The 27,625-nt window shown below is 43.6% G+C and overlaps 2 protein-coding genes across 2 annotated transcripts in view; one reads left to right on the top strand and one right to left on the bottom strand.

The window, feature by feature from the left end:
• Positions 1–477: 477 nt before the first annotated feature.
• Positions 478–2,003, top strand: supt4h1 (SPT4 homolog, DSIF elongation factor subunit). Its single transcript, XM_069145625.1, has 5 exons — positions 478–650; positions 989–1,095; positions 1,334–1,389; positions 1,555–1,608; positions 1,741–2,003. Exons 1-5 carry the CDS (start codon positions 582–584, stop codon positions 1,806–1,808), a joined length of 354 nt encoding a protein of 117 aa, XP_069001726.1. The 5' UTR covers positions 478–581; the 3' UTR covers positions 1,809–2,003.
• Positions 2,004–15,294: 13,291 nt separating this feature from the next.
• LOC138196701 (peripheral-type benzodiazepine receptor-associated protein 1) overlaps positions 15,295–27,625 on the bottom strand; it is a 62,931-nt gene continuing 50,600 nt past the window's right edge. The window contains exons 23-34 of the mRNA XM_069147017.1: positions 27,220–27,600; positions 26,289–26,438; positions 25,181–25,993; positions 24,326–24,425; positions 22,248–22,390; positions 20,636–20,804; positions 19,799–19,867; positions 18,661–18,708; positions 17,700–17,860; positions 17,540–17,611; positions 16,774–16,893; positions 15,295–16,208 (exon numbers count right to left, since the gene is read on the bottom strand). Of these exons, the coding sequence (XP_069003118.1) occupies positions 15,897–16,208; positions 16,774–16,893; positions 17,540–17,611; positions 17,700–17,860; positions 18,661–18,708; positions 19,799–19,867; positions 20,636–20,804; positions 22,248–22,390; positions 24,326–24,425; positions 25,181–25,993; positions 26,289–26,438; positions 27,220–27,600 (2,538 nt within the window). The 3' untranslated portion in view covers positions 15,295–15,896. The remainder of the gene's footprint in view (positions 16,209–16,773; positions 16,894–17,539; positions 17,612–17,699; positions 17,861–18,660; positions 18,709–19,798; positions 19,868–20,635; positions 20,805–22,247; positions 22,391–24,325; positions 24,426–25,180; positions 25,994–26,288; positions 26,439–27,219; positions 27,601–27,625) is intronic.

Below are 27,625 nucleotides of genomic sequence, written 5' to 3'. Positions count from 1 at the left end.
TGTGTACAAACAGTCTCAATCCAACATTTTCTTTGAGATAAAAGCATGAATGAAGCGAAGAACAGCAGAAATTCACTGCGGTTTTATGAACTGGTCATTTCTCTTCAGTTTCCTTTGCTGCACTTTAAAAGTAGGAAATATCAGAGCTACAATTATATATTAAAACCAGAATGACTGAAAAAAAGAAGAACAAATAAATAAATGTGCCATCTTGTGAGTGTTTATAATGAAATGGTTGAGTACGAACAGGCTCGTGATGACAGCTTCTGACCCAAAGAGCAACTAAAGACTTGGGGGGTTTTGCAGCATCATCAACAAACAGTCCATGAAAATAAACAAGTACGGGATCTTAAAATGCAACCTAACTAATACTGACGTTTAGTAGCATGCTGTAACCCGAGATAAATGTGTTACATGATGGAGATTTGTAATCAGGCGCCAACAGGGCTTGTCGTTATGCGGGTCCTTTACTCGGTCCTCAGTGAGTGACGTCATTTCCCAGCGACTCGGGACATTGTCAACACATGAATTGTTCTGATCGTTTCGTATTTCTTTAGTTTTTCCTCCGGAAGCCGAACACAATGGCGCTGGAAACTGTCCCCAAAGACCTGCGCCATCTGCGAGCGTGTCTCCTGTGCTCGCTGGTGAAGGTAAAACCTGAAGCTTCGACAAAGACAGGCGGAGGCTAGCTTCCGTGCTAACGTGTAGCCGCTGCCTGCGCACTGTTTTGTTTCTCACGCGTGAACTAAAACGTAAAATTAATGATGTCAAGGTGCTTTTTTTTTTTAGTCAGAATAGCACACCACAAGAACTAGACTACATTAACCACATTTTACACAAAGGTTACGTTATTATTGGAGTTATTTTTTTTACTCTTTTGAAGTAAAAAAAACCACGGTCTCGGAAACAGTTTGTGTCTCGTGCGTGAAGGAGCTTTAATATTGATCTAATATTCATCCGACCTCCACCTCCTTCCGGTCTGTTTCAGACCATCGACCAGTTTGAATACGACGGCTGTGATAACTGCGAGTCGTACCTCCAGATGAAGGGGAACCGGGAGATGGTCTACGAGTGCACCAGCTCCTCGTTTGACGGGTATGAACTCTATATGACCTCTATGAACTCTATATGACCTCTATGAACTCTATATGACCTCTATGAACTCTATATGACCTCTATGAACTCTATATGAACTCTGTATGAACTCTATGAACTGTGTATGAACTCTATGAACTGTGTATGAACTCTATGAACTCTGTATGAACTCTATGAACTCGTGTTTCGTGTTTTGTTTTCCCTCCTGCTGACATTTGTTTTTGCTTCACGTGGACAGCGTGCTGGCCATGATGAGTCCCGAAGACAGCTGGGTGGCCAAATGGCAGCGAGTAGGTGAGGTTAAACCACCGATGTTGTTCACAACAGTTTCCATAGTAACGCCTTCATTCACAAGCTTTATACAAAATAATTTTTAAAAAATGGTTCAAGTCATTTTCAATTTGAATTATTCTGTGAATAACAAAACCTGCGAATATATTTTGTGTCTCGATCCGACAGCCAACTTCAAGCCGGGTGTGTACGCGGTGTCGGTGACTGGCCGACTGCCTCCAGGTACACTCAGATATATCAACACACACACGCTCAGGAAGTCGACGTCCGTCTGCTTCCTCCTTTGCAAAGTGTTTTGTTTGCGTTACTTACCTGCTGTTTAAGCTCCTTTTTTTATTTTCTCCTTTTGTGAAGGCGTTGTGAGAGAGCTGAAAAGCAGAGGAGTGATCTACAAATCCAGAGACACGGCAACGAAGACGTAACTCAAGACGGTTTCCACCGAACCGAACCACGTCTGGGATTTCTTATGCAGCTGCTCGACATGTTTTTTTTGCTTTTACACTTGTTGTTGTTGTTGTTGTTGTTGTGATTGGAAAGATTAGCGTGGGGAGAAAAAGTGGGTATTTTCTATTTCTTTGAGTAATTGAGAAAAAAAAATAAAGGTCTGTTTTATAAGACACGGGAGTCATTGTCATTTTATTTTATTTTTTTAAGTATATTTTGGGTGTTTTTACAACAATCCGAGTTCCTGAGCGAGAAAATTGACTCGACCTCAACACTGTTACACTTCGGAACCAAAACAGTGGAGTGATGGAAAAGATCCCATCTTATGTAATTCACAAGCAGCATAAGAAATGTGTCAGTGCTGCTCAGTCAGAACTATAGACTGAATGGAAATGAAATGTAGTTCCAGAATCTCTGATGAACTCTCAGCAGTACATTCATTCAACTCATCATTTCAAGTTAAAACACTTCAAGTCACAAATCATGTTTATAAGTTCTGTATGAAGACTGTTAATAAAACCGGACATATTCTCCAGGTCTGAAAAGTGAAGCCAGTTTAGTGTGTGAAAGTGCAGTACCACTGATGGCCACTAGGGGCTCCGATTCAAAAGCGTCAACGTCTTTTATTGTGACCAGTCGAAGCAAATCTTTGCAATAATCCACGGATTTTAGCACATTTGTGAACAACATTTGAGAGAAATAAACCTTTTGTGCGTCTCAAAAGCATTTTTAAATCTTACACTTCAACTCACGAGAAACTGGAGCAAAAACAAAAGTGTTGTGTTAATGTTTTTGTTGGGTGTATTTGGTCGGACAGATAAAGAAACATCCCTGCGTTTCTCTAACTGGGCCACAAGATGGTGCTTTTTACCGACGACCTGAATGACGTGCAGCCGCAAACGCGGCCGCTAGGGGGCGCCACGACGCAGACGATTGGTGCGCAAATCTGGCTGCATTCTCACCTGCTCACCTCACCTCTCATTCTCACCTCACTAAAGTCTCCAGTTGAACTTAAAGCTTTTTCCTGTTCCAATAACTGCTGCGGTTACAGTTTCACTGTACAAAAGCCTGGACGGAATAACATCTCAGGTTTATGGGTCGTTTCAGGTGCAGCACTCTTATTGTTGGATTGTATTAGACACCATTTAATGCCTGGGGGTTCGTGCATTGTCTCATTTCACTGACCTGAAGGACCGGGGTCAGGCACACAGTGATCTCCTGCCATTGGTGCTGCAGTTATACTTTAATGATGTCATTCTACCGGGTCACGGCTGACGGCACTCAGGGACAAAATGAGTGTCAAAATTTAGGATTTATTGCTAGCAGGCACTTTAAAATTCAGTAAGAGAACATTGAAACTGCATAAAAAAGAGTAATGTGACCCTGATATAATATCCAGCAGAGCCGTCCCAGTTTCTGTCCTCAGCAACATTTCTCACTTTGCTTCTCCGGGCAGACTACAATGGCTCCTGGATGGAAACATGGGAGGAAGAAAAGAAATGACGTGCGACATATGTCACGACCTAAATTAATGAAACACTTCTTCTTTTCTTTTTTTTTTTTACTGTCATGGACACCTCTGTTTTGAAGAATGTTTCCGCATCCTACCTGAATAATGATTTAATCTGTCTTCAAGGAAAGATGCAAATATACTTGTATTTCCTTGATTCCTGTTGTTCTGGGTTTTGTACCCTCATGGTTGAAATGCACTTATTGTAAGTCGCTTTGGATAAAAGCGTCAGCTGAATGAAATGAAATGTAATGTAATGTAATGTAATGTAATATACTGCAAGTTGGTCACAAGTCAAACTGCAATTGAAGAAACATACGAGGCTATAAATGCAACAAAGCCTCACTTCACATCCTCCACCTGCACGCCTCCTTCCCTTTAGTGAAAGTCCTGCATTCAGTATTTTCACTTAGTAAAGTAAAAGTATAGAAATAGTAGCAGCGAAATATATTTAAAACAACGAAAGTAAAAATCTGCATTATGGAGAGACTCTTCATACTAATGGGTAGTTTGATTTATTTTTTTATTTTATACAGTGATAAACTGTGTGTTCTGTATGGCAAAGTTTAGCCTAAAAAGTAATGACTAAATATAACTGATAAATGAATGGAGAAATAAGGAGGTCAATATGTGTGTGTGTGTGTGTGTGTGTGTGTGTGTGTGTGTGTGTGTGTGTGTGTGTGTGTGTGTGTGTGTGTGTGTGTGTGTCGAGGAGTTTAAAACAGAGTCCCAGTATACAGTGCAGATAACTGACACGCACTGTTGATGGATGATTATTATAAAACTAGCTAGCCAGATTGCAGTGACATTATTCTTTTCTTCTGGTGTCACATTTAGGTCAGAGGTCAGAGGTCAGGCTCAACCTGCAGCAGCAGAGGAGCTGCTGGTTCTTCCGTGTCGGGACGCCTGCAGAATCTTTTATTCTTCTTACTGTCCCCGTTTTCGACTTTTAATCAGCTGTTTTTTTTTTGTTGTAAGCTTCGCTCCATCTCGAAATCTCTTCACATTTCTTTGTTGTCGCCTTTTCATGTCCGAGCTCACATTTTCAGTTTTCATGCCGCCATGTAAAAGCCCCCCCCCCCAAAAAAAAGACCACATAGAAAAGTAATTGGTGTTTTTAGAACTCCAATATCAAAATTAAGATTAATACTGGGTTTCCATAGTAACGCTCGCCCATTGTTTGCTTGGGTGGACTTTCTTAATACAGTTTCTCAAAAGAGTAGTTGTTCTGGAACATCTTCACACCTCTGAGTCTGAGCAGGAGGTCATGTATTTAATCATGTCCTCCATGTGCAGCCATATCAACTCTAAAAAAAACAGATCCAAAGCTTTGGTAACACTAGCAAAAAAAAAAAAACAAAACATGTCTTCACACAACCACTTTTCTGATATTTCTCTTCCTGATAAAACGGAACTGAAAAACATACAAATGAAATCTCAGTGTTTTTCAAGTGCACCGAATGAGTGATTAGATCGTTCCATCACAAGCGGAACAGAGACAGTGAGGAGCAGCCGGTCTCTCTGCGGCGGTTTGGAGACGGTTGATAACCAAATAAAAAATAAACCACCTCGATGGGCGCAACCTTATTCTACTGTTCACTCATGTCCCCTTTCCTGCTTGCGTGACGCACAACAGGTCCAAACTGGAGTTCAGCTTCTGTGACTTTTTTTTTTTTTTTTTTTTTTTTCCCATGTGAGTCTGTGTCCTCCTCAAACTGCATGTTTTCAACGAGTCATTTCATTTCACCAAAGCTGCAAACTAAAAACAAAACCGAGACCAAGGCTTCCACCACCGCAGGCGTTGTAAGGAAGAATCTCCGCTCCACCCATGTGCCGTCTTTCACACATCAAGACCTCTCATTCTCTCTCACGCACACACACACACACACACACACACACACACACACACACACACACACACACACACACACACACACACACACACACACACACACACTAATGAGGCCTCATTGGTGCTCACAACTGTGGCTTTTGCCCTTATTTGGATGTATCACGGCTGTGAGCTACGGTGAAAGTATCAGATGAGGTGCTGGCTGCTCGGTGACCTCTGATCAGGAACCAAGTGGAAGTTTCTCCTCCTCAGACTGGAAATGCGCCGTCTGACAGGGATGATGTGGAAAAAGGGAAGTGAGGGGATGGATTTACATGGGGGATGGACGTTATCGACAGACAGCCACACGGACTCAAACGGCTGTGTGTGTGTGTGTGTGTGTGTGTGTGTGTGTGTGTGTGTGTGTGTGTGTGTGTGTGTGTTTCATAAGGCTGACAAAACTTCTCTCCGGCAGACGAGCCGACAGCGACAGAAGCGAGAGCAGCTCGTCACATTTCAATTCCTTTTACAAGTGAAGGCATCTTCAGCGGACACACACACACACACACACACACACACACACACACACACACACACACACACACACACACACACACACACACACACACACACACACACACAGGCCCTCAGCTCACTTTGTCTTTCTATGTTAGATTCATTCAATGTTAATATACTCACATGTAACCATGCTACTATCCAACTCAAAACGTGTCATCAGCAAAATGTACTTCAGGTACAGAGCTGGTAGTTGTATCCAGCGGTTTCAAACATAGGGGTTGGGGCCCCTCCAAAAAGTCACCTGATGAATCTGAGGGGTTGTGAGATGATTATTAATTAATAATAGCCCATTTATTCATTACATTTATACGCTGAGAGTGTTTTATATCTAGTGACATAACTTTATTCATATATCTTGTATAAGCTAAGACACTATTTTGAAGGAAAAAAATGCTTTCAATTAAAAGTGCTCTAAAAGAGAATAAATCCCTTTACATGTAAATATACTGAATTGTAGTTTTAGTTTTTTGCATTTTTCTGCTATATTTCAGTGTATAAATAATAAAAGCATATTTCTATTATGTTGACGTGTTGCTGTCCAACTATTCCAAGTGATTATCACTGAAGACTTTTACATTTTTACAGACATCTTTCTCTTTTTTTAGGTATTTTCAGGCAGGCTTATTTTAAATTGACAAGAAGGACACTATGATTGTGGTGCTCAACAAGGACAGAAAATGAATGGAAATAGTGGATAAAACGACACCATGAGAGAAGTTCCTGTTCCATTTATTTTGGAGGGGGCAACAAGTCAAACGTAGTGCAAGTGTTTCCTTCTGAAAGGTAAGTGGAGTGGAGCTGTAACAGAACTGCTCTTACCGCCGGTGCTCTGCAGCAGCCAGTTTCTGGAGCTGCTCAGGCCTGCGTGGAGCCGGCGGGTGTGTTAGGGGTCTGGGCGGCTCGGTGGCGTCGAGGTCCAGGAGGGAGCTCGCAGAGCGCAGGCAGGGAGGGGAAATGGCTGCCGGCCCAGATAAGGTCTATCGCGAGAGCCAGCGGGGGCTCAGGGAAGGCCACAGCGACGGTCTGCTCCTCACACGGGGAGTTAGGATCCCTTCATCGCTGACACATGCGCAGATGAGCGAAGCCGGAAGACGGCTGGCGGAGTCTCCCCTCAGTGACTCAGTAGGTTGAAGGAGGCAGGGATTCAAATGCAGGCCAGGGGTCAGGAGATTGGAGGGTTAAAGGCTAAAATAAAAGATGCGTGTGGCTTTGAAAGATACCAAAAATGTGACATATTTTCTCACCATATTCACTCTAATCGACGTGTTTGATGTTCAGCTGGAGCATCAGGAGTGATTTATGCATTTCATATGAATACCCAGAAGCCTCATAGTGCCCGAGAGAGAATAAAGGTAAAACCTTTTTTGCCACAGACATTTACATCAAACCTAAAAATAAACAAATGTTAGCTCGGTAATTAAAGGCTCTACAAACAAAATGTACCCCCTCGTTCTTTTTCAGAGTTTTTGTCCATTTGATGAGTTGGCTTAATAATTCATATTTCAACAGAGAGAAATTACAGTCATTTCGCATAAGCCAAAGGTTTAGCAGGAGCCTCTATATCTCATGTCACTTTTTTCTCCACTATGTTTTAACATTTATTGTTTTAATTTATGCTTTAACATTCATTTGAGAAAACAACTTTGATGTTTAAGGTGTTAGACACATCTAAAAACAGGAAACGGTGACAAATTCAAATTAGCTTCAGCTTGGTTTTCTTGGTTCTAGAAAATTCTTTTTCAGGCGGCTCTTTACACCATGTCTCTCGTATTTTTTAATGGCGAGGCAAGATTCAGGTCATAACTCAAACATGCAGCTGCATAGTTGCTTCTGTTGTTTGAACGTGTTTCACAGCGAGGCCGAACAAACGCTTTCCCGACGGCACCTTTTATGAATCTTGTGTCGTGTTTTATCTGAAGCCTTCGTTGTGAACTCGACATGTTTCCCTGCTGAAGGTTTGAAAAGGTTCGTTTCCCACATCCACTGCCCTCAAAGGTGTTTTCACGCCACAGTGACGTCGGCCCTTTTTCTCTCAACTGGAGCAGATGTCATGGGAATGAAGTTATAGTCCACCGAACTGTGTCAACGGCTTCTCTACACGCACGCATGTTGTTTACGTGTGTCACTGGGGAAGCGTGTGAGAACGCATCTGAAACATGCACATACTTTACATAGAAACAGGGATGGAAAGTAACTCACAATTACTCAAGTACTGTCTTTTTTGAGGCAGTTTAACATTAGTGTGTTTTGTAGTTAAACATGAGAAGGTGATATTTTACTTTTAAGTCCGCAGCACACAGTATTTCAGTTTAATATTCTTCATAAACAAAAATATGCAACATCTTGCCTTTTTTTAAAGTTTTTTTTGTTGAATTGTGCAGGATTTATAATTTCAGATATCCGGCAGTTCTCCCTCCAAAAATGTAAACTTCATTTGAACTGCTCAGACGATCCAGTGTTTCACAAAACAAGACAAAAAAATTCTGTCCAAAGGTGAAAAAACGAAAATAATTATTTTTCTTCCCTCGAGTCGTTCTACCAACCCTCCCGTGACCTTTTGGAGGGGCTCGCCCCTTAGGTTGGAAACCACAGGACCAATCTAACTGTACATAAAGCAGTTAAAAGTGGCTCCACGTCAACCAGCACCAGCAGTGATGTGCTGCGTACAGATTAATGTGTTACTATTAACACTGTGATTTAATCAGGCATGATGCTGCTGTCGTAGATATTTTTACTGAGACTTTGTCTGCAGGACTTGAAGTATTTCATTGGTACTCTTACTTAAATGAAAGATGCGAGTACCTTTTCCACCAACATACCAACACAACCCACGTTAACTACTTCATGGGCTCCAGACATCGGTCTGTTTACGCACATTAATTGTTTCAGATTTCATACGGCTGTAATGGGAAGAATAACACACATATGAAAGAGTTAGCATGAGAACTGAAAATGAGGCACAGGGAAGGACAATGGGCCCCATTTTTTTTTTTTAGCTTCTGCAATATTATCTTCTGTGTTTATGAGCTGTTCTCAAAATTGAAATTATAAGTTTACATAATGAATTAATAAAGTATACTTATTAAATCTATTTACTGCTTAATCGACCAAACAAGCAGTGACAGTGTAGTCACATTAATGCTGTTAATGAGAAAATAAAGGCAGCTTTTACGACTCTGCTTCTTAGGAACCAAGTTTTTTTTATTGACCTTTGAACTACCAAAGGAGAAACTGAGGAGCCAAAAAGGAACTCATCATCGCTTCGACAGACAAGAGCCGCTTCTCTATTTTGTCAGATGTTAAATTAAAATTCACTGCTGGAAGAAGCACTCACATCTGAAAGTTAAAGAAAAGTGTCAAGACCACAATAAAATACGACGTTAAATGTAAAAGTATGCACTGTAAGTAATAGAAGTATAAAATGTAAATATGTGGGAAGTTTTCTGCATGAATATTCTACTATTGTGTGATTTTCATTTGTGTTGCATCAAAATGCAGGGAGCCTTTTATTGGTGTTAAATTGTTAATTTGATATTTATTTATACATTTGCATCTTATTTTGAAGGATTCCTCAGGTTTTGTATGTAAAATATGAATATGTGAAGTAACTGTCAAATACATACGCAGCAGTAAAATGTTTCCTTTTGACATGTGGAGTAAAAGCATAAAGTACAAATAGCTCAAAATACTCCTAAAGTAGTTAAATAAATGTACTGAGTTTCTTTCCACCACATTTCAAGGCTCTCTTAGTGAAACTCACATGCTGATCTTTCCACTTCACTAAATGTCACCAGGGCGGCTTTAATCTGTCATCCAGCCGTCTGTAGAGCGGCTGGGGGACTCACCCGTCTCACCCGTCTCCCCTCCGGAGCCCTCGTTACCAGAAACCACACGGTGACAGTTGGACATTTATATTTATGGGGAATAGAAACCGGGGGCCTTTAACTTTAGAAACAAACAACACAAAGGTGAAAGTAGTCGTAGCGACAAACATGGCGCTGCACATGCAAACGAGTCCCCTTTTTAAACCATCTAACTCAGGTGATTCTTTATCCACCTTAAAAGCACACACACACACACACACACACACACCAACTTCAGTGTAACTGATGAGGGACTGAAGCTGCAGCCCTCGTTTTATATCTAAATGAGGACTGTGGCTTTTATCACCCATCATTTCTATTTAAATGGCTTTATGAAGATGTGTCTCTGCAGCCTGTGTGGAACAGGAAAGAATTAAAGCAACTAAAAATCCTCCCAGTGTACACAGAAGCAGGCGAGTATCGTATCAAAGTACACGTGAAGAATTGCCAACCTGTCCTTTACGGATAGATTTGGTCTTTCAGGTCTTCCTATCGTACGGACTGCCGGAGTGCTGTTCTAGTACAGGAAAGTTAAAAACCGAGTTCTCACAGGAAACGATCCGCCAAACCTTCCTGCATCTCGAATATGTGTCGACATCTGAACCGCCACGCTCAGGACCCTCAACATGACCTCAGAATGAATACACAGCATGTACGTGCTCACAAACATACACGCTATCGAACATACATAAATGTGAATGAGCTACAGTGTAAAGACATGACGGATATGCTCGCCGAGTGTTGTAATCTCTTTCCACTTCATTTTGAATGACATCATTACGTGTCTGCAGCAGCGCAACATGCCTGAACACGCGTGAAAAAAAATGCGCTTTAAAAGAAATTGAATTTGAGGTTGATAAGAGAAAATATGGGACGTTGTTGTGTGTCATCAAATCTTCTAAGCTGCTGTCAGTCTTTTTTTTTTTTTGAAGAAGAAGGCGTCTGCAGAAGGCATAAAACTTGAAGACGGAAGGAGAAAGAGAGCGGCTATGACTGTTAGACCTCTTCCTGTGGTTACATCACGTGGTTGTGGAGGGTTCAAAAGGAGACGACTGCTTCTTCCTCTTCTTCATCCTCTCCTTTCGGATCGACAGAAGACACCTGTGAGGCCGCCGGACAATCGTCGCTTAGAACAGAGGCAACATAAAATAGAAGGTCGAGGTAAAGTATGATGGGCGATATTGTTTATTTAATGCTGGAATTATTTGTGATGAAATGATAAAGATGCGTTTTATGTGTCATATGTTGAAAGAGAAACCAATTTTATTGCTTTGACTTCATTAACGTTACATTTCTGTGATCTAATTTCTGGTTAATTGACCTCTATTTAGAAGACCATTTGAATTTTGGATTAAAAAAACAATGTATTTATGCATTTAAAAAGTTCTGAAATTGTATTATTACTATTATTATAGAAATACTTAATGTATGTTTTCCAATTTCCATCTGTACTGATAACTGGATGTCTGCAGTTCTTCTTGAATGTATTTAAACAACTTGTGCATGCTGCTCTGACAGAAAAGCTTACTCATGCCTGCCAAAATGGCTTCCTCAAGATAGCACTTCCGCTGGTGGTTTGCTTCTGACGTCTGCCTCAAAAACTGTACCAAAGTGGAGTTTTAAGAAAAGACAGGCGGGGTCCTCCGGCTGATTTTTGTCCCACAACTTTTCTGTCGTTGTTCAGAAATGTCAGCAGGCCTCGCTTGGATTTGTTAAAACTAGGCATGCACATGTTTCAAGACAAATCAGGAAGTGTGCATTTTGTGGGGCAACATAACTGAAGGCAGTTTGAGCTGGGTGGTTTCGGGTTGGTGTACGTCTGGGTGGGGGAAGGGGAAGGGTGTGTGTGTGTGTGTGTGTGTGTGTTCATGTGTGTGTGTGCGCGCGCAGCTGCAGACACGGCTGCAGGTGCGGAAGAAGAGAGAAGTGGGAGAAGCGAGAAGACGGAAGAGGATCGATGGATGTACAGTGCAGTCATCCATAAAGTAGAAAGCACTACTAAACTCCTCACCACAGTGTAGTGTTTCCTACTTTATGGATGAGTGTACTGTTGGCTTCAGGGAGAGCAAAGTGGACCGGCGCGCAGGAAGTCACAAAAAGAGGAAGCTGCTTTGTCTCGCAAGGCCACGCGTTACCCAGAGTGTTGCAGCAGCATTCACATGGGTGGAGCGTGGCAGCGAGCAAAGCTTCCAACTCTTTCAACATTTTTAATCCATCTGTGTCACCTGTCCTGATTAAAGAAGGATCATTACTACATAATGTGTGATCTGTATGATATGCAATAAAGATACCAAAAAAAGAAAAAGAAAAGTGTCTTGTTTTGCACCTTATTTCCGGGAGTAAAACGTCACATGCATCGCACACACTGTTTTCTGTGAAAATATACATACTTTATTCCTGTAAAAAGATCCATATTGAAAGAAACCATCACAATTTCAAGTCGAGTCCTCTGCCTACTACGTCTTTAAATACTGTTCCTCCATCGAACACTGCCTGGACATGCAAAAAGAAAAAAAAAAAGAAATAAAATAAAATAAAACTGAAAAACAATATTAACAAAAATATTTACAGATGAGCTTCCAAAAAGGGTAATAAAAACATTAATATATAATATAAAAAGGTCAATCTTACACTGGTTTCAAACAATGAATGCAGGTCAGGAGCGAGAGAGAGAGAGAGAGAGAGAGAGAGAGAGAGAGAGAGAGAGAGAGAGAGAGAGAGAGAGAAAAAAAAAGTTCCCCGCACTGTATGAAAATATACCACGAGTCCCAACACTGTTCATTATGTACAGACCGCTCTACAGCTTCTCTCCCGCTGCATCCACGATCTACGAGTCCAACGGTGTAGACGAGTCCGCCGACACAAACAGAAACGTGACAGCAAACGGAAATAAGGCCGAACATGGGTAGAACATTGGTATGTATGCATGCAGTCAATAAACATCCTGTAAACAACATATTAAGACTAAACAAGGTCTTCATGTAAGGCTAAATATGATGAGCTGAGCTAACACACTACGTGGGTCCAGGTCCTGTTCGGTCTACAGCGGAGCCGCCTACGTCACTACACAGCAGGTCGAGGAATACTTGTGCATTGAAGGCCGTCAAATACAAGATCAGTACAAATAGTCGCTGTACATTTCGGCAACTTTTGAGCATCCACCCCTTATTTATTTACTTAAAAAAAAGAAACCCCATAAATAAAAGAAAACTTACAGTACAGCCTCAGCCTTGCTTCTGTCCCGCCTACTTTACATCTAAAGTGTCTTTGACAATCCTTTTGTTCTTGGCATCATCATGCTCCCTTTATGTGTAACACTGACAAATTAAAACATTCATGACGCGAAATAAAATAAATAAACGCCTCTAAATGCGAGCGTCCACTCCGTTTACTCGTGGGGAATCAGGCGCGATCCTGAAAACAAACCGGCGGGCTTCCAGCCCACGACGAGTCCACCGAGTGGCCCCACGCTGCTCGGGATGCTCGGCCTCTCGTAGCTATGGTAACAGGCGAAGCACCGGACATTTTGGCATATTCTGCTGCTGTTTGACAGCCAGAGTCGACATGTGGCTAAAGAGACTACGAGTGAAAACCTGAGAAGTGACCTAACAGATACAACATCCAATCAGACCGAGGGAACAATCGCTGCTTCACGAAACGGACGAGCGAAGGCCGTCACACATTCAGACCGAACGCATCTTCACCGAGCAGAGCTCTCACAATCCGCCGAGAGATCACGGCGAGCTTCTGTTCTCACTAACGTGTCACCATCAGAGCTGTGATGCAAACGTGTGCACGAAAAGACGAACCACCACGACCCTGATGATGTCGTCGTAACACCGGTCAGTCTGGCGGAGCCAACGTTCACGCGCCACAACTTCACCACACTCGTCGAGGCAAAACTAAAAGATACACAGCGAGTGGATCACCGTGCAGCAGTGCCACAAACCACCAGAAAAAAAAAACATGCTGCGTTCAAGTCAAAACGACCGACTGTGTTTCACTCTCACCGACATATTCACACAAACTACATTATGTTCAGTATCGAGCTAAAGCTGCAACAGTGAGTGGATTAATCAGTTCATCCTGAAGTTTACCTGAGGATTGAAGGATTGAAGGATTGAAGGATTGAAAGGTTGAGGAGTTGAAGAGTTGAAGGGTTGAAGGGTTGAAAGGTTGAAGAATTGAAGGGTTGAAAGGTTGAAGGATTGAAGGGTTGAAGAGTTGAAGGGCTGAAGGGTTGAAAGGTTGAAGGGTTGAAAGGTTGAAGGGTTGAAGAGTTAAAGGATTGAAGAGTTGAAGAATTGAAAGGTTGAAGGATTGAAGAATTGAAGGGTTGAAAGGTTGAGGAGTTGAAGAGTTGAAGGGTTGAAGGGTTGAAAGGTTGAAGAATTGAAGGGTTGAGGAGTTGAAAGGTTGAAGGTTTGAAGAGTTGAAGGGTTGAAGAGTTGAAAGGTTGAAGAATTGAAAGGTTGAAGAATTGAAGGGTTGAAGAGTTGAAAGGTTGAAGGTTTGAAGAGTTGAAGGGTTGAAGAATTGAAGGGTTGAAGAGTTGAAAGGTTGAAGAATTGAAGGGTTGAGGAGTTGAAAGGTTGAAGGTTTGAAGAGTTGAAGGGTTGAAGAGTTGAAAGGTTGAAGAGTTGAAAGGTTGAAGAATTGAAAGGTTGAAGAATTGAAGGGTTGAAGGGTTGAAAGGTTGAAGGTTTGAAGAGTTGAAGGGTTGAAGAATTGAAGGGTTGAAGAGTTGAAAGGTTGAAGAATTGAAGGGTTGAAAGGCTGAAGGGTTGAAGGATTGAAAGGAGAGTTGTGAGGCTGAGATACTGAAGTCGATGTGGTGGATCGGACTCATCGAGGTGTTTAGAAACACCCGGTGTCCAGTGTCCTCTACAAAGAAACCAAAAGTCCACGTGGAAATCACTGGAAAATGAAGTCCAGAATTCACCCGAGAACAACAGTCTGAAGTTTCTCCAGTTGTTATCTAAGTGAAAGATGTCTGTTCATTTACTGCAGACAGGAAGTGCTGAAGATAATTCTTCAGAACTTTTAATGGTGCCAGTTTGTTAAAATACAGTTAAAATGGTCCTGGAGTCAAATCTTCACGTCTCTCAGCAGCAAAGCTCCGAATATTTCATTCACTTGATTCGTATATACGAGACGTTCTTCTCTCCGTTCACGTACAGATATCCGTCCTGTGGACTCGGATGGTTTAAATGGCAGGATGGAGGTTTGAGGACGACACGGTCGCCTCCATTTCACCAACCCAGAAAATGAATTCAAAGATTTAGATATTCAATAATTTCAGTAAAAACACCAAATATTTGATGGAATTTAGACCCTAAATGTGAGAATTTGCTTTTTTTCCTTTTCTTAGGAGAATTTTAGTCAGTTGAATACGTTTGGTATCAATGTAGGAAACTATAACAGACATTTTATGTTTTATAAACCACAGGATGAACCGATTAATCAACAATGATAAACACTAGTTGCAGCCTGCTGATCTCCACGTACTACTAATTAGTGCCACACACACACACACACACACACACACACACACACACACACACACACACACACGCACACACACACCCTTCACATTCTTTCCACTTAACTTGAACTCTAAACTACACAGGACACTCCTCCCGCCGTGATGATGATCAGGACGAGAGTCTGACACAAATAAATAACCGCTTCTGTACAAAGTACCGAATAAATACTCTTAAAGACAAGAAACACACGTGAGGGAAGCAGAACTATTTCAAATCCATCCGGGATGGATAGTGCATTCGTTATAGTCGCGCAGAGGAAGAGATCGACTGCCGCTTACGCTTGTTTGCTTCAAAGAAATAAAGTGGCACCAGTACACAAGCGCTAAAGCTAATATCTAAGTAGCCGTCTCTGAGCTGGGATGAAGTCCGCGCTGCTGCTCAGTATCATCAGATCGTTGTAATAAATTCAATCTGTTGGGAGATAACTGAGTGTTTTTAAGCATTAAAGCCTCGAACGAGTTGAACACTTGCAAATGCTGAGATAATCAGGAAGTATTGAGAGAATATACGAGTGAGTTTGCTCACTTCAACATGCACGCTTACATGCTCTGTGACGCTGTGAGCTGATCTATATTTAACAGCTGGTCTAGCAGTGCTCTAAGGCAAATGTTTTATTACCAACGGTTAAAGCATCAGGTTTTAGATCTGACAACCGCAACAACTACCAACTGAGACTAACAGGAGACAGAAAAAGTGCTTTCAATGTGACGCGAGTATTCAGAGTCGGGCGTCCCGACTCATTCTTTCTTGCTGGATCCCAGTTTTTTGAACAGCTTCTTGCCTTTGGAGAAAAAGCCTTTCTTCTTCTTTCCTTGCACGGAGCAGTCTGTGTGTGGGGGGCTGTCTGCGGGAGGGGGCGCGGGAGGGGGGCAGGAGCCATCCACGGCCGCCGGACCCGGAGCGGGGTCCAGGTCTGAGGGGGGGCGAGCAGCGGGTGCCGGCGGGGGTCGGAGGTCCGTGTGCTCGGTGGCGTCGGGGCGAGGAGGTTCCGGGTCGGGGAGGGAAATCTCTTCTTGTGTTCCTGGATGTGTAGAAGACGTCCAAGTGTCCTGGAGGAAGGAAACACCAGTTTGAGAACGAGCCCGACACACATACTGAACTCTAACAGTATCTAATACAGGCTCACTGGGTTCTACAGTCTGTATGTTCTCAGTATTTACTGTAGTAGAACTAATAAAACGGGAAACGATGATTGGAGGATACAAAGGAAGACAGATGTCAACTTATCCTGTGGTTCAACACACTAAAACCAGGAGTAGGTGCTGGATTCTTCCCAAAGGAACAGTGTAGAACTACAGCGACAGGAGGGTGTAGCTACAAACAGGAAGTGAGCGGGGACACACACGGGTTTGATCATCTAAAAACACTTACGATCAAGTCTCAAAGTGTACAGTTCGTTTGTGCTTCTGCAAAAAGGCCATGCAGGACACGGCGGGACAGAAGAAACGCAACAGGACAGAATTAAAGAGACAGAACAGGAACAAACACAGCGACCAGACGCTGGAAATACAGACAAGTGACATCAGTGATGTGTAAGAAATGACACGCCGTGTATGAAAGTGCAGGTCAGGAGGTCATTCGCGACTCCGAGTACGGTGGTGCATGCGGAGCTACCTGGAGTTCTTTCTTGGGTTCTGGTACCGGCTGAGCACAGACCAGATCTGCAGGAGCGTCGTCCGGTACGGCCTGCAGGAAGTTGGAGGGCACCAAGCCTCTCTGGCCATTCAAGTCTCCCTGGAAGATACAACAATGGGATGAAGTGCATTCGCTTATAACTCAGGGGCCCAAATTCTTTCCCGTGAAGGGCCAAAAGTTCATTTTCATGTTATGCGAAATTCAATTTTTATAAAAATGTGAAATGTTTTACAGAAAATTCTCATTTTCAATCTAAAATGAAATGCGAGAATAATTAAAACACTAATGTTTAATATACCTGATAGGAATTTTATTATTTTGCAAGAAATTATTGTGAAAAACAGTCGTCTAGCCAACTTTTAAAACAATCATTTCTGGTCAGTGTGCCACTGCCTCGATCTCTCATCTTGACTGGCATCCCAAAGTTTGACGTAAGACACACTAACAGCACATGAGCATCAGCGTGAGAGAGAAGACCATCATTCTCCGTAGATCAGACGCAGGCAGACAGAACTACGCTGTCATAAAGTCATAAAACTCATCATCTACTTTCTAGCAGTACAAAAAAATGATATTATTAAGTTATTCATAGTCAATTCACAAACAATTTCTTGCCACACAGCCTCTCGTGTTGCTCTGGCATGCGAGTCGGCAGCATTTCGTGTTTGTATAAAATAAGAGACGGAAAGTCGAAATGTTCCTCACTGAAGCGTGACTAACACACCGACCGCTTCCTTTAACTTACGTAGAAGAAACCATCCTCGTCCATGTCACCGAACACATGTATGACGTCTCCAGCGCTGAAGGTCAGCTCAGCCTGAACAGTCAGAACAAACAGGGCAGATGATGAGCGAACAGCGGCTGCACATGCAGCAGGAAAGAACAAATGCACGTGTGAGTCTGACTTCTATGTCGGTGTTCGGGGAGCTCTCTCGCGGATCGTAATCAAAGATGGCGACCATCCTGCGAGCTCCTGGAGCTGGGTTGGAGACGGGTGCGACGGCGGCAGGAGGAGGAGGAGGAGGAAGAGCAGCAGCAGCAGCAGCAGCAGCAGCCCGGCTGAGATCTGTGGGTCAAACAAAGAGCAGGAGAAGTGTTAAGTCAGATGTCCTGAATCTTAAAGGAGCGAGACGTCTCTACAGTTCCAGCATGCAGCTCATCGCGTCTGCATGTCCGACTCACTCAGCGTCATGCTGAGCTGACGGAAAGTCACAGCAGTGCAGCCAAACACGGCGATGATCCAAATAAAAGCAACAGCAGGGAGAGTTAACAGTTTGATAACAATGGAAAAGTCCCAGCGGCCCTGAGATGGGCTGCTGTTTTAAACATCAGACACATGGACGTTCATCACAAGATGAAGAATGTAACTGTTTGTAAAACTGTTAGTAAAAATGGAGACAAACAGAAATCATTAGATGACTTAATGATGTTGTTTGAACTGTGAAATGGAAGAAGGAGTTAGAAAAAGGGACTGCTTGACATTTATAATGAGGGTTAATGAAGAATTCAACAACATAAAATATGAAGCCGTTTGTTTTCCCTTATTTTATTTCATTTTCAACCCTTTGAAGATGCATATTTCAAACATCCTGCCCTTTTTAAAAGGGTCCCGATTCTTCATTTTACCCCCAAATAATCAAACAGTCCCTGATAAGGATGGATGAAGGTGATTCCTGGTGATATCAGCAGCTATCATTCAGTCCTCAGGTTTACAACAGTTAAAAAAAAAACACAAAAAAAACAAGATGCAGGATGATGGTAATTAATGCAACAAACAGCAGGCTGTCCTCCAGTGCACACGGAGGCGGTCGTCTGATCATGCAGGTGCAAACAGAGAGGGAGAGCTTCAAAGGACCAACTACAAACCTGGACCGGAGGAGTCTACGCTCTCCTCCCACACTGCTGCCGACTCCACTGGAAGAGAAGAAGAGCACGAGCACAATCACAGAATGAGGCGAGACTCCGGCTGAGAGCGAGTCACAGTCATCACACCGCAAAGTCACGCGTGGAGATCGGAGGGGATGGATGTTTGACCCCCAGGAGGTCATGTAATCCATCAGCGACATAGCAGCAGGACGCTGGAGGAGGAGTTCATCAGTCGCTTAGCAACAGGCTGCAACATCCCGCTGCTATGGCTGCAATGCATTACATGAGGATCCAATGACAGGACTCAGAGGCTCATGTAGACAAATGAAGAGAAACGTATTGTATGTGAAAACCTATTTGGTAATAAAACCTGATTCTGATGTATTTTAACATTTGTGACGTGTTGCTGACAAAATCAGAATCCTACAACTTGTTGAAAGATGCAAGTCTGAACAGCCTTTTAGCACTGAAGGAAAAGAGTTTGACACTTGTGCTGCGTTCCAGATGACACACTTCCCTCAGTACACTAACAAATACTACTCTTACTAGACATGACTCTTGTGTAGTGTTGTTTTAAATCTCACACGTCCACTCTGCACTGGCTGGAAATAGCCTCGGTGTGTGAACACATCACCTGCCAAAATATCTGCAGCTTTAATTGTTTTACTCAGAATTCAACGTGTTTTCGTGCCCTCTGTTTAACACAGTCAATAAACACATTGATTCCTCTACGTAGCCAAGGTGGCGACCGTTTAGCGTGGAAAGTGTCCAACGTGTCACTTCTTTTTTGGGGCGTTTTGAGTGCATCATCCTGGTACCTGTAGTTCACTGCACGTTTCTGTACTTTACAGTGTGAACGCACTTATGCACTCAATAAAGTGAGTGTTAGTACACAAGTACAACATCTGGAACACAGCACAGGCCTTTACTCATAGAATATGAAACTACTCCGGAGGACCTCTTCATAATATTTGCCCACTGTCTGATTAGATTACATTAAAAATCCCACCCCGGTCGTTGAGTGTGAAGCAGCAACTGAAAGAGCCAAATCTAAAGTGAAAGAGACAGACGGAGAAGCAAACCAGAGAGGAGCAGAAAGGAGAGAGGTGGGAGGCCGCAGGGCTGCAGCGAGACACACCTTTCTTGGATCGTCTCGGTTTCGGCGGTGGAACGGGGCGACGTGGAAGCTGTGCGTGTGTGCGAGTGCCTTAATGGAGTTTTAGGAAGGAAAACCAAATAAAAAAATAAAAAAATGAAACCAAAAAGAAACACAGGTGTGATTTTTTTGGAGAGAAGCAGACCAGACAAAGTAGACAATGAAAAGCCAGCGAAGAGCAATTAAAAAAAAAAGAAAAAAAGACAACCGGTGAGCAGCAGACACTGCAGGGAGAACGAGTGGCAGTGAAGAGGTTAAACCATCTGCAGAGACCGCTCCGGGTAGAAAAGCAGGAAACGGAAGCAAAGCTGCATTTTGCCGGGCGGCTTGCTGCCACAGACAAACACTTTGACTTAAAATGATCTTTTAGACACCTGCATGAAAACATACGCAGATGGTTATGATCTCCTTAATAGCAACAATAGTGCACAAGAATAAAGTTCGACTGAAGTCGAGGTCGATCTGCTGAGAGCTCCGAGAGGCCGGAGACAAACCAGAGCTTCTTTTATTCTCATCAATTTGACGGATTTCTTCCAATGAAATGTGGACAACAGCGTGCCAATGTGTGTCCATGAAACAATTTTAATGAATAATGTTTGGTCCAGAATTCACAACACTTGTGCTGCTATTTTCACTTCCCACTTAAACATGAACAGCGGTGATTTTTATGGGGAAAACAACCTACACAATTTACACCGGCAGTAGAAGAGTAGTAAAGTCAAGTAAAGTAAAAGCACAGTCCAAATGTACTTCTTTTCAATTAGCGCAGAATTAGGCACGTGTGTGTTGGCTACACCTGTGACTGACAGAGTCTCGTACCTATCTTCTCCATGGAGGCCGCCGTGGACAAGAAGCCCTGCTGCAGGAGCTGCTGCCGCGTCTCCTCGTCCTCCACCTGGATCTCAGACACCATGTTACACGGCACGAAGCCCAGACGACCAGCCGACTCCCCTCGGTAGAACCCGTCTGCGTCTTTATCTCCGTAAACCTGAGGGGAGGAAGGTGGAAATCAATCGGGTGAAGAGGAATGAAGCGAGAAAATAAAACATCTGTACAACACTAGCTTCTTCTACTCGATCAAATGACGGAGGGACGTGAACCCTGAAGTGTAAGCGGCGAACATTTGATCTTTAATATCCATTCTGGGTAAAACTGGAGTAAGTGCGAGAACAATTAATGTGAGAGCAAATATTTTTCAATTATTATGATGTTTGAGTTCTTATGTTCGTGTCTTATTTATTGTAACCTGCAGGTAAATGGACACACACACCAAAATTGGCCCAACATTTTTTTTGCTAAGAATTCATCCTGATCATTCTAATTAAATCATAACCATTGATGAAGTACTCAACTTAGTTAAAGCAATAAATAATGTGTATTCAATGCATGAGGTCACGAATGAAAGACTCATGTTACTTCCTGACGATTCCTGAGGTATTAATGCATGAAGTAATACTGAAAGTGACGCATGAATTAATTTCATTTCATTCGTATTTATTCCGCTCATTTTAGTGCATAGATGTCTCTAGAAAAGCGATTTATAATCAAAACACAACTCTTATTTATAAATTCCATGACCGAAAAAGGAGCAGGGAGAAGAAACATCTTGTTTACTTACTCACAATGTTAACAACAGAAAAGATAGATGGTCCATTCAACTACAGCTACTGACAAGAGTACTTACACTAATGTGAGAATACAATTTCTTGAACTGAAAGAAATATTTACAGCCCTTTAAATCATTCTTATGAGAATTCCACAATTTGATACCAGACACTGAAACACACATCTGCTTTAAAGTAGTCCGTGCAAACGGGTGCTTAAAATGAAATATCCTTCTATGGTCTTCATCCTCTGAACTAAAACAAACCATTTTTGTAAGTTTTCTGGTGACATTCTGCTTTTTGCCCGTTACATAACTAATAATATCTGTAACTCAATTAAGTCTTTTAGTTTCACTAGTCTGACCTCGGTATGATCTCTTTTATCCACGTGATAAATATATAATTGTTTCTGCTCCTTTCTGTAGTATAAATTATAGCTTTATATTACTCATGTACGTGTTACCCCACACGTCCAAACAACAACTATAGTATTGCAAAACAATAGAACAGTACAGAATTCGCATTGTTTTGCACCTACTTTGCTTTGTTCAAAACAGAAATATTGTTTATTATCAATGTATGATAATTCATGTACCTTTACCGTTAAGTGTTACTGAGGGTTCTGCGACATGAATATAATACCCCTCACGCTAATATGCATATGTACCCTCGTGCGTGCTGCAGCCTTTGAGCTGTTCTGAGTACAGTGGAAACACGACACCGACATGCAGAGCTGCCAGCAGAGGGTCAACTGCAGGTCTGACAGAGGACTAATCGGGAACGGTTTAAGTTGGAAACATGTCCGTGTGCGAGCTGTGTGGACGTACTTTGATGATCTGTCCTTCGGTGAAGGGCAGCTCCTCCTCAGCAGCATCGGGGTTGGGCGACATGCTGGCGGGATCGTACGGAAACAGGGCCACAAAGATGCGGATGTCGCTTTCTCCTTTCATCTTTGTGGACTCAACACCTGCTGTCGACACACACACACGCACGCACACACACGCACACACACACACACACACACACACACACACAGTCAGAATACTACACGGATCCCCCGTACTGACGAGCATGCAGAACAGGACTGATAAGATTAAAAGATGCTCAGCTGACTTCATATCTGTCCTTTTCTTGAGAGTATTGCTCCAACTCTAATATGTTTAAGGCGACCAGGTGTCCCACTTCCTGTGCGACTGCACAGCATTCTTATCCTTTGTCCCGTGTCCCACATATTGAGAAGATGTCCTACATTTTAATTGGCTCTCTCCAGCTACAGCAAAGACTTTCCTACTAAAACCTAAAGATGACCGTCAGACAGAAGCTGAAATAACTCTTGTTTACCTGACTGTGCTCAGTCTCACTCATACAGGTCAGCAGACTGTGGTAGTGAGCTAGCACCACGTTAAACTATTCACTGTGAATCTTCAGCTTCTTTTCATGCTTACTGTGTTCACTTATTGTGGGTGTTTGGAAAGTTGGGTTGAAATGAAAGTCTTTTACTTCCTGAAGGCCTAATCTGTAACCTGCATCGTCTATTTATCCTCTCATCATTGCTGCGTGTCCCACATTGTACCACAAAAATATACATTTGGTTTGATGTGATCTGTTCACCCTGCTAATGAAAACAAACAGGAATGTAAAAATCTCACATAATGTTTGTTTTATGATTTTGCAAAAGCTTTTGTTTAAATGCAATTAATGATATGTGATTTGAATACATTTTATTATTCAATAACATTAATTTCAAGACAACAGTTTGCAGAGAAACCACATTCAGCTTGCAGTGAATTCTGCAAACAGTGCAGCCAGCCTGCACCTCCCCCACCTCCCACCGACTGCAGTGCTGCTGTGAAGAGTGTTCGCCCAGCACAGGCACGTCCTTAAAAGAGGTAATCAAGCTAAACCACTGATCCTAAGCTGTGTGAGCCGTTTGACAAACGTGCACTCGTTCATGATCTGCAGCCGAGCAACGGGGGGAAACAGTGTTTGACCCACTCTCTGATCTAAATCTGAGGGCGTTTATTCACATCACAGCCCCGACCTGACATTAAAAGAAAAAAAAAAAAAGGTGGTTTTCACACCCTGCACGTCACAGATCACAAAAGCAGCCTGTGGATTTGGCCTGTAGCCCCGTGCACAGCTCCAGCAGACGTGAAGGGAGACGTCAGCATGTCGGCTCCAGCCTGTTTGACAGCGAGGGACACATTTGAAGAGCTCTAGTGAGACTTTAAACTGCACTGAAAGGCGTGTTCTCTATCTTATTAGGGAGAATCAGCCCATCTGTGGCAAGAGTCACGGGCAGACGACTTGCACACTTTCACATCCTCACTGATTTTCAACTAGATAGGACAGAACTTCTGCCTGGTCTCTTCCTCTATCTTGAGCACGTGCACTTACACATTTCTGTGTGTAGTCAACTGTGCATCTACACATGTACCAGAAGAGTCTGTTTCTTTAAAAGACGTAAATGAAATGAAGAAGAAGAGAGTGAGTGAAGATGTGCAGGGAGGAAGAGGAAGAAAGGGGCCTGTACGTCCGACCTGCAGGCTGTTTCTTTGCTGGCTAATCGAGGTTACTATTTTAATGTCTGTCACTTCCTCCTGTCATGACAAGCCACTTTAGGTTAAGCCGGTTCTCAGCTTAGCAGGCTCTCTCCCACTTCTCCACTGCAGCTACAGCACCTCCTTCTCCCTGCCGCCGCCTCTCTCTCCCCCTCCCCCTCCCAGGCCCTCCCTCCTTTCCTACACAAGGTGCTAATCTGGCTAGCTTCATGTGAGAGAGGGCGAGGCTTGCCAACAGAAACCACAGGTGTGTCAGCATGGCGTCACACAGGTCCGACGCAGCTTTGAGTTCCTAGGCAACGACAAAGAGAGGAAACCGAGGAAAGAGGGAAGAAGCCTCTGACCTTTAAGTTGCCTGGCCTGCAAGCACGCTGGTTTACAAGGAAGCTGTGTGTGTCCTCCCCGAGATGGACCTGCTTCTGCTGGAGGGATTTGGCTGGAGTCCTGCTCAAAACACAGAAACAGAAATAAAACATTGAGGAAAACCTTTTAACACTGAATCAAGATTGCTTCTCGAGACCAGAGGAAAAATGAACAGTGAATGCATGTTTAAACAAAAGGTAATTACGTGTGCTCATGTTTGAACTGTTGCAATAATTAATATTAATGCAATAGATAAATGGATGGAGATGAAAACCTCATGAAATGCCACAAACTCAAAGTTTCCCTTCAACACCGCCGTTTCAACATCAACAGGTTCCGTTTTTGCACTGAGACGGTGGTTATTGGTGTCTCACACACACACATACACACACACACACACACACACACACACACACACACACACACACACACACACACACACACACACACACACACACACACATCAAAGTATGTCAGCTGTGAACTAATATAGGACAAGACAGGGCTGACTAGTTTAAGACAAGGTAGGTGGTTTTCAGTGTTGGAGGAGAATTTGAAAGCAACAGGAACAGGTGCGGTCAGGCAGAAGGAGAAGATTCAGCAGGTCTGACACAAAAAGTGATGAGCTGATTTAAATATTCTGTCGCCACTTTCCGGCCACATCTTGGCAACTCAACCAACACGCCGCTACTAAATAATAAACCGTATTTAGCATAATATGCTGACTACACGACAGTGATACCTACTGGGTGGTGGAGTTACGTGTTACCCACTAAAGGACTGGGAGGGACGGGGTATGGGGACGGGGGACACGCATTGCATCAGCTGACGTTTACCAGCATGTCGGCCTCTGGCCCTCGGCGGTGAGGAGGTCTGCATTGCTCCACTTGGCCCTCCTCCACCCACCACTCAGAGCTCATCTGCTCCATCACCACCTCCCTGGGACTGTACTCCACGGGCTCCTCGTCTGTACCGTACTCCACATCGATCTCCCCCCCGCGACCAATAGGTGACCTCACAGTCTGTGCCATTGTGCTGACCGGGTAGGGTCTTGGCGTGGTAAGGCCATGGCCGGCGTTGGCCTCCGTGGCGACAGTCATCTGACACCTGAGCATGGCCTCCCTCCTAAGGCGGTCCCCTAGCCCTCTGAGCAGTGATCTGTCTTTGCTGTTGGGGTTCAGCTGGGGAGGACAGTGGTCGGACACCCGCCTGCTGGTGGGACCCTCGTACAGACTCATGTCGTCTTCTTCGAGGTAACTCATGGTGTCCAACGTGTCTGCATAGTGCACCCTGTGCTGTGTCCTAGGCTTGACCTGCAAGGGTCCGTGTCTGGGTAAAGGCTCTTTGGTTAGGGATCTAGGATCCCTGTTGAAATGGTGATGGTGAGGAGGGATGTGTGGGTGTGGGTTGGGATGATGTGGGTGGTGCTGTGAGGCATGATGGAGATGTTCAGTGTCTCTGGGGTGAAGGTGTTTGTGCATTGGCCGAGGCCGCCTGCGGTGGGTTAAAGGCTCGTCTTGACTGCTGTCTTCCTCTTCCGTCAGCTCGGGAATGCTGAACAGCTGCTTGCTCTGACAGACCTGAGGAGGCAACTTAAGGATCCTTTCAAGAACTTCCTCATCGCTGTCGGGCGGCTCCAACTTGCGAGACTGCGAGGGCCACAGTTCAACGCAAGTAAGAATGGGTCGGTGAAGGCGAGATGGATTCAGTGAAAACAAAGGAAGTGCAGACATACGGATGACAACCCGGCCATGCAAAGGGAAGACAAAAGAAAGAAGAAGAAACAAACAGGAATCACATTTATGAAAATACAGCAGAAGAAACAAAACTGCAAAAGAAAAAAAAAGCACATTTCATTCCCAAAAAGCCAAACTTGCAAAGTGTCTGTGAAAAAAATGGACATGCATAGTCGCAACAAATGTTAGTATGCAGTTATTTCTTTACCCTGTTAGCTGCAACTGTGTATCCCCTGGCCTGTCCTTCTCCATGGTGGTCAGAGTACAGGTCCTCCTCCTCCTCCTCCAGGATGTCAGACAGGTCTGAGCGGCTATTGTCTGCATTGTAGTCACTGGAAGGCTCCACTCGACTGTAACTCTGTGAGACAATACAACATCACTCTGAATCACATTATCCAATGAGAATTTCTTAATGTTAAATTGTTATTTGTCATTAATTGGACATCGAATAAAACCATAAACCTGTTCAATAAAAGCACGTGCAAGATTCCAATATACACTGAAAAATGCTGCAGTTATTACTTCTGCATGACTCGGTTTTGGCCTTGGCCCCAAACATTAACGTATGAGAGACAGCTTCATTAGGAGCTCACTTGTCTGAAATTAGATGCAATACATGCTGAGAACCTCCCATCACACATAACTGAGTTCATCAGAAAGAATGATCTGAAGGGAAAGTCTCAGTTTTACACATCAAAGTCTGCCGATGTGAAACAAGTTGTGTTAAACCAGAGAGAGAGGTGGGGACAATCTGATAAGTCGCTGTTGATGTGGTCTCAAGACTACAAGTTAGAACATTTGAAGTCTGGGGGTGTTGAGTTAGACAGATGTGACCTTACCAGACCTCATCTCTGCTTCAGGCTCGAGGCTACATCAGCAGCTACGAGCGTAACACACCAGAATATCTAACTGAGCTGTTGAAACTTTGATGTTGCATGCTGGGTAATGGGAACATCACAGAGATTGATTAAGTTTAGGACAAACTCTTTAAGGCTCTAAAAGACATCAGCAACTGTATATGTAGAGTGCATCTATTTGATATACAGTAAACCTACATCTCAGCAGGTTGTATATGAAATAATTAAAATAGTTGCAGCTCTAAAGACATTGCATGGGTTTGACAGTAAGTTGGGGCTGACCTGCTGCCTCCTACAATACTCCGGCTCCTGGTCCTGCCTCAAGAATTCCTCCATGGACACCAGGCGGGTATTCTCGTGCTCCTCCTCCACCTCTGACTCCAGCGGGGAAGAGCTCTGGGGTCGGTGGAGGTTGGTGTTCTGAGGGTAGAGGAGGTCTGTGATCGGGGCTTTGGGCGGGGTCAGGCTGCGCTCAGGGGTTCCGAGATTGGCACCGGGGTCCTCGATGAACTCTGCGATGGACGGGAAGGGACGTATGGATTCAGGGCTGTCGGTGTCTCTGCGCTGCTCAAACACGGCCGCTGCTGCCATTACTAGTGCAGCTGCTGGTGCTGCCACCGATGATGGCGGAGGTGTCGGGGTGGTGGGGGAGGTCACATTAATCTGAAGAGGAGAAAACAGTCAACAC

Source organism: Embiotoca jacksoni, unplaced genomic scaffold (assembly GCF_022577435.1).
Source record: "Embiotoca jacksoni isolate LCO1_2020_lvr unplaced genomic scaffold, fEmbJac1.0.p SCAF_13, whole genome shotgun sequence".
Classification (NCBI taxonomy): Eukaryota; Metazoa; Chordata; class Actinopteri; family Embiotocidae; genus Embiotoca; species Embiotoca jacksoni.
The sequence above is the reverse complement of the archived record's forward strand: the minus strand, read 5'-3'. Positions and strand labels throughout refer to the sequence as shown.

Excerpts from the sequence above, each read along its gene's own strand:
- supt4h1 (XM_069145625.1), top strand. The coding sequence starts at position 582 with ATGGCGCTGGAAACTGTCCCCAAAGACCTGCGCCATCTGCGAGCGTGT. Across the intron at positions 651-988 it reads TCCTGTGCTCGCTGGTGAAG|ACCATCGACCAGTTTGAATA; the intron begins GTAAAACCTGAA and ends GGTCTGTTTCAG. Across the intron at positions 1,096-1,333 it reads ACCAGCTCCTCGTTTGACGG|CGTGCTGGCCATGATGAGTC; the intron begins GTATGAACTCTA and ends TCACGTGGACAG.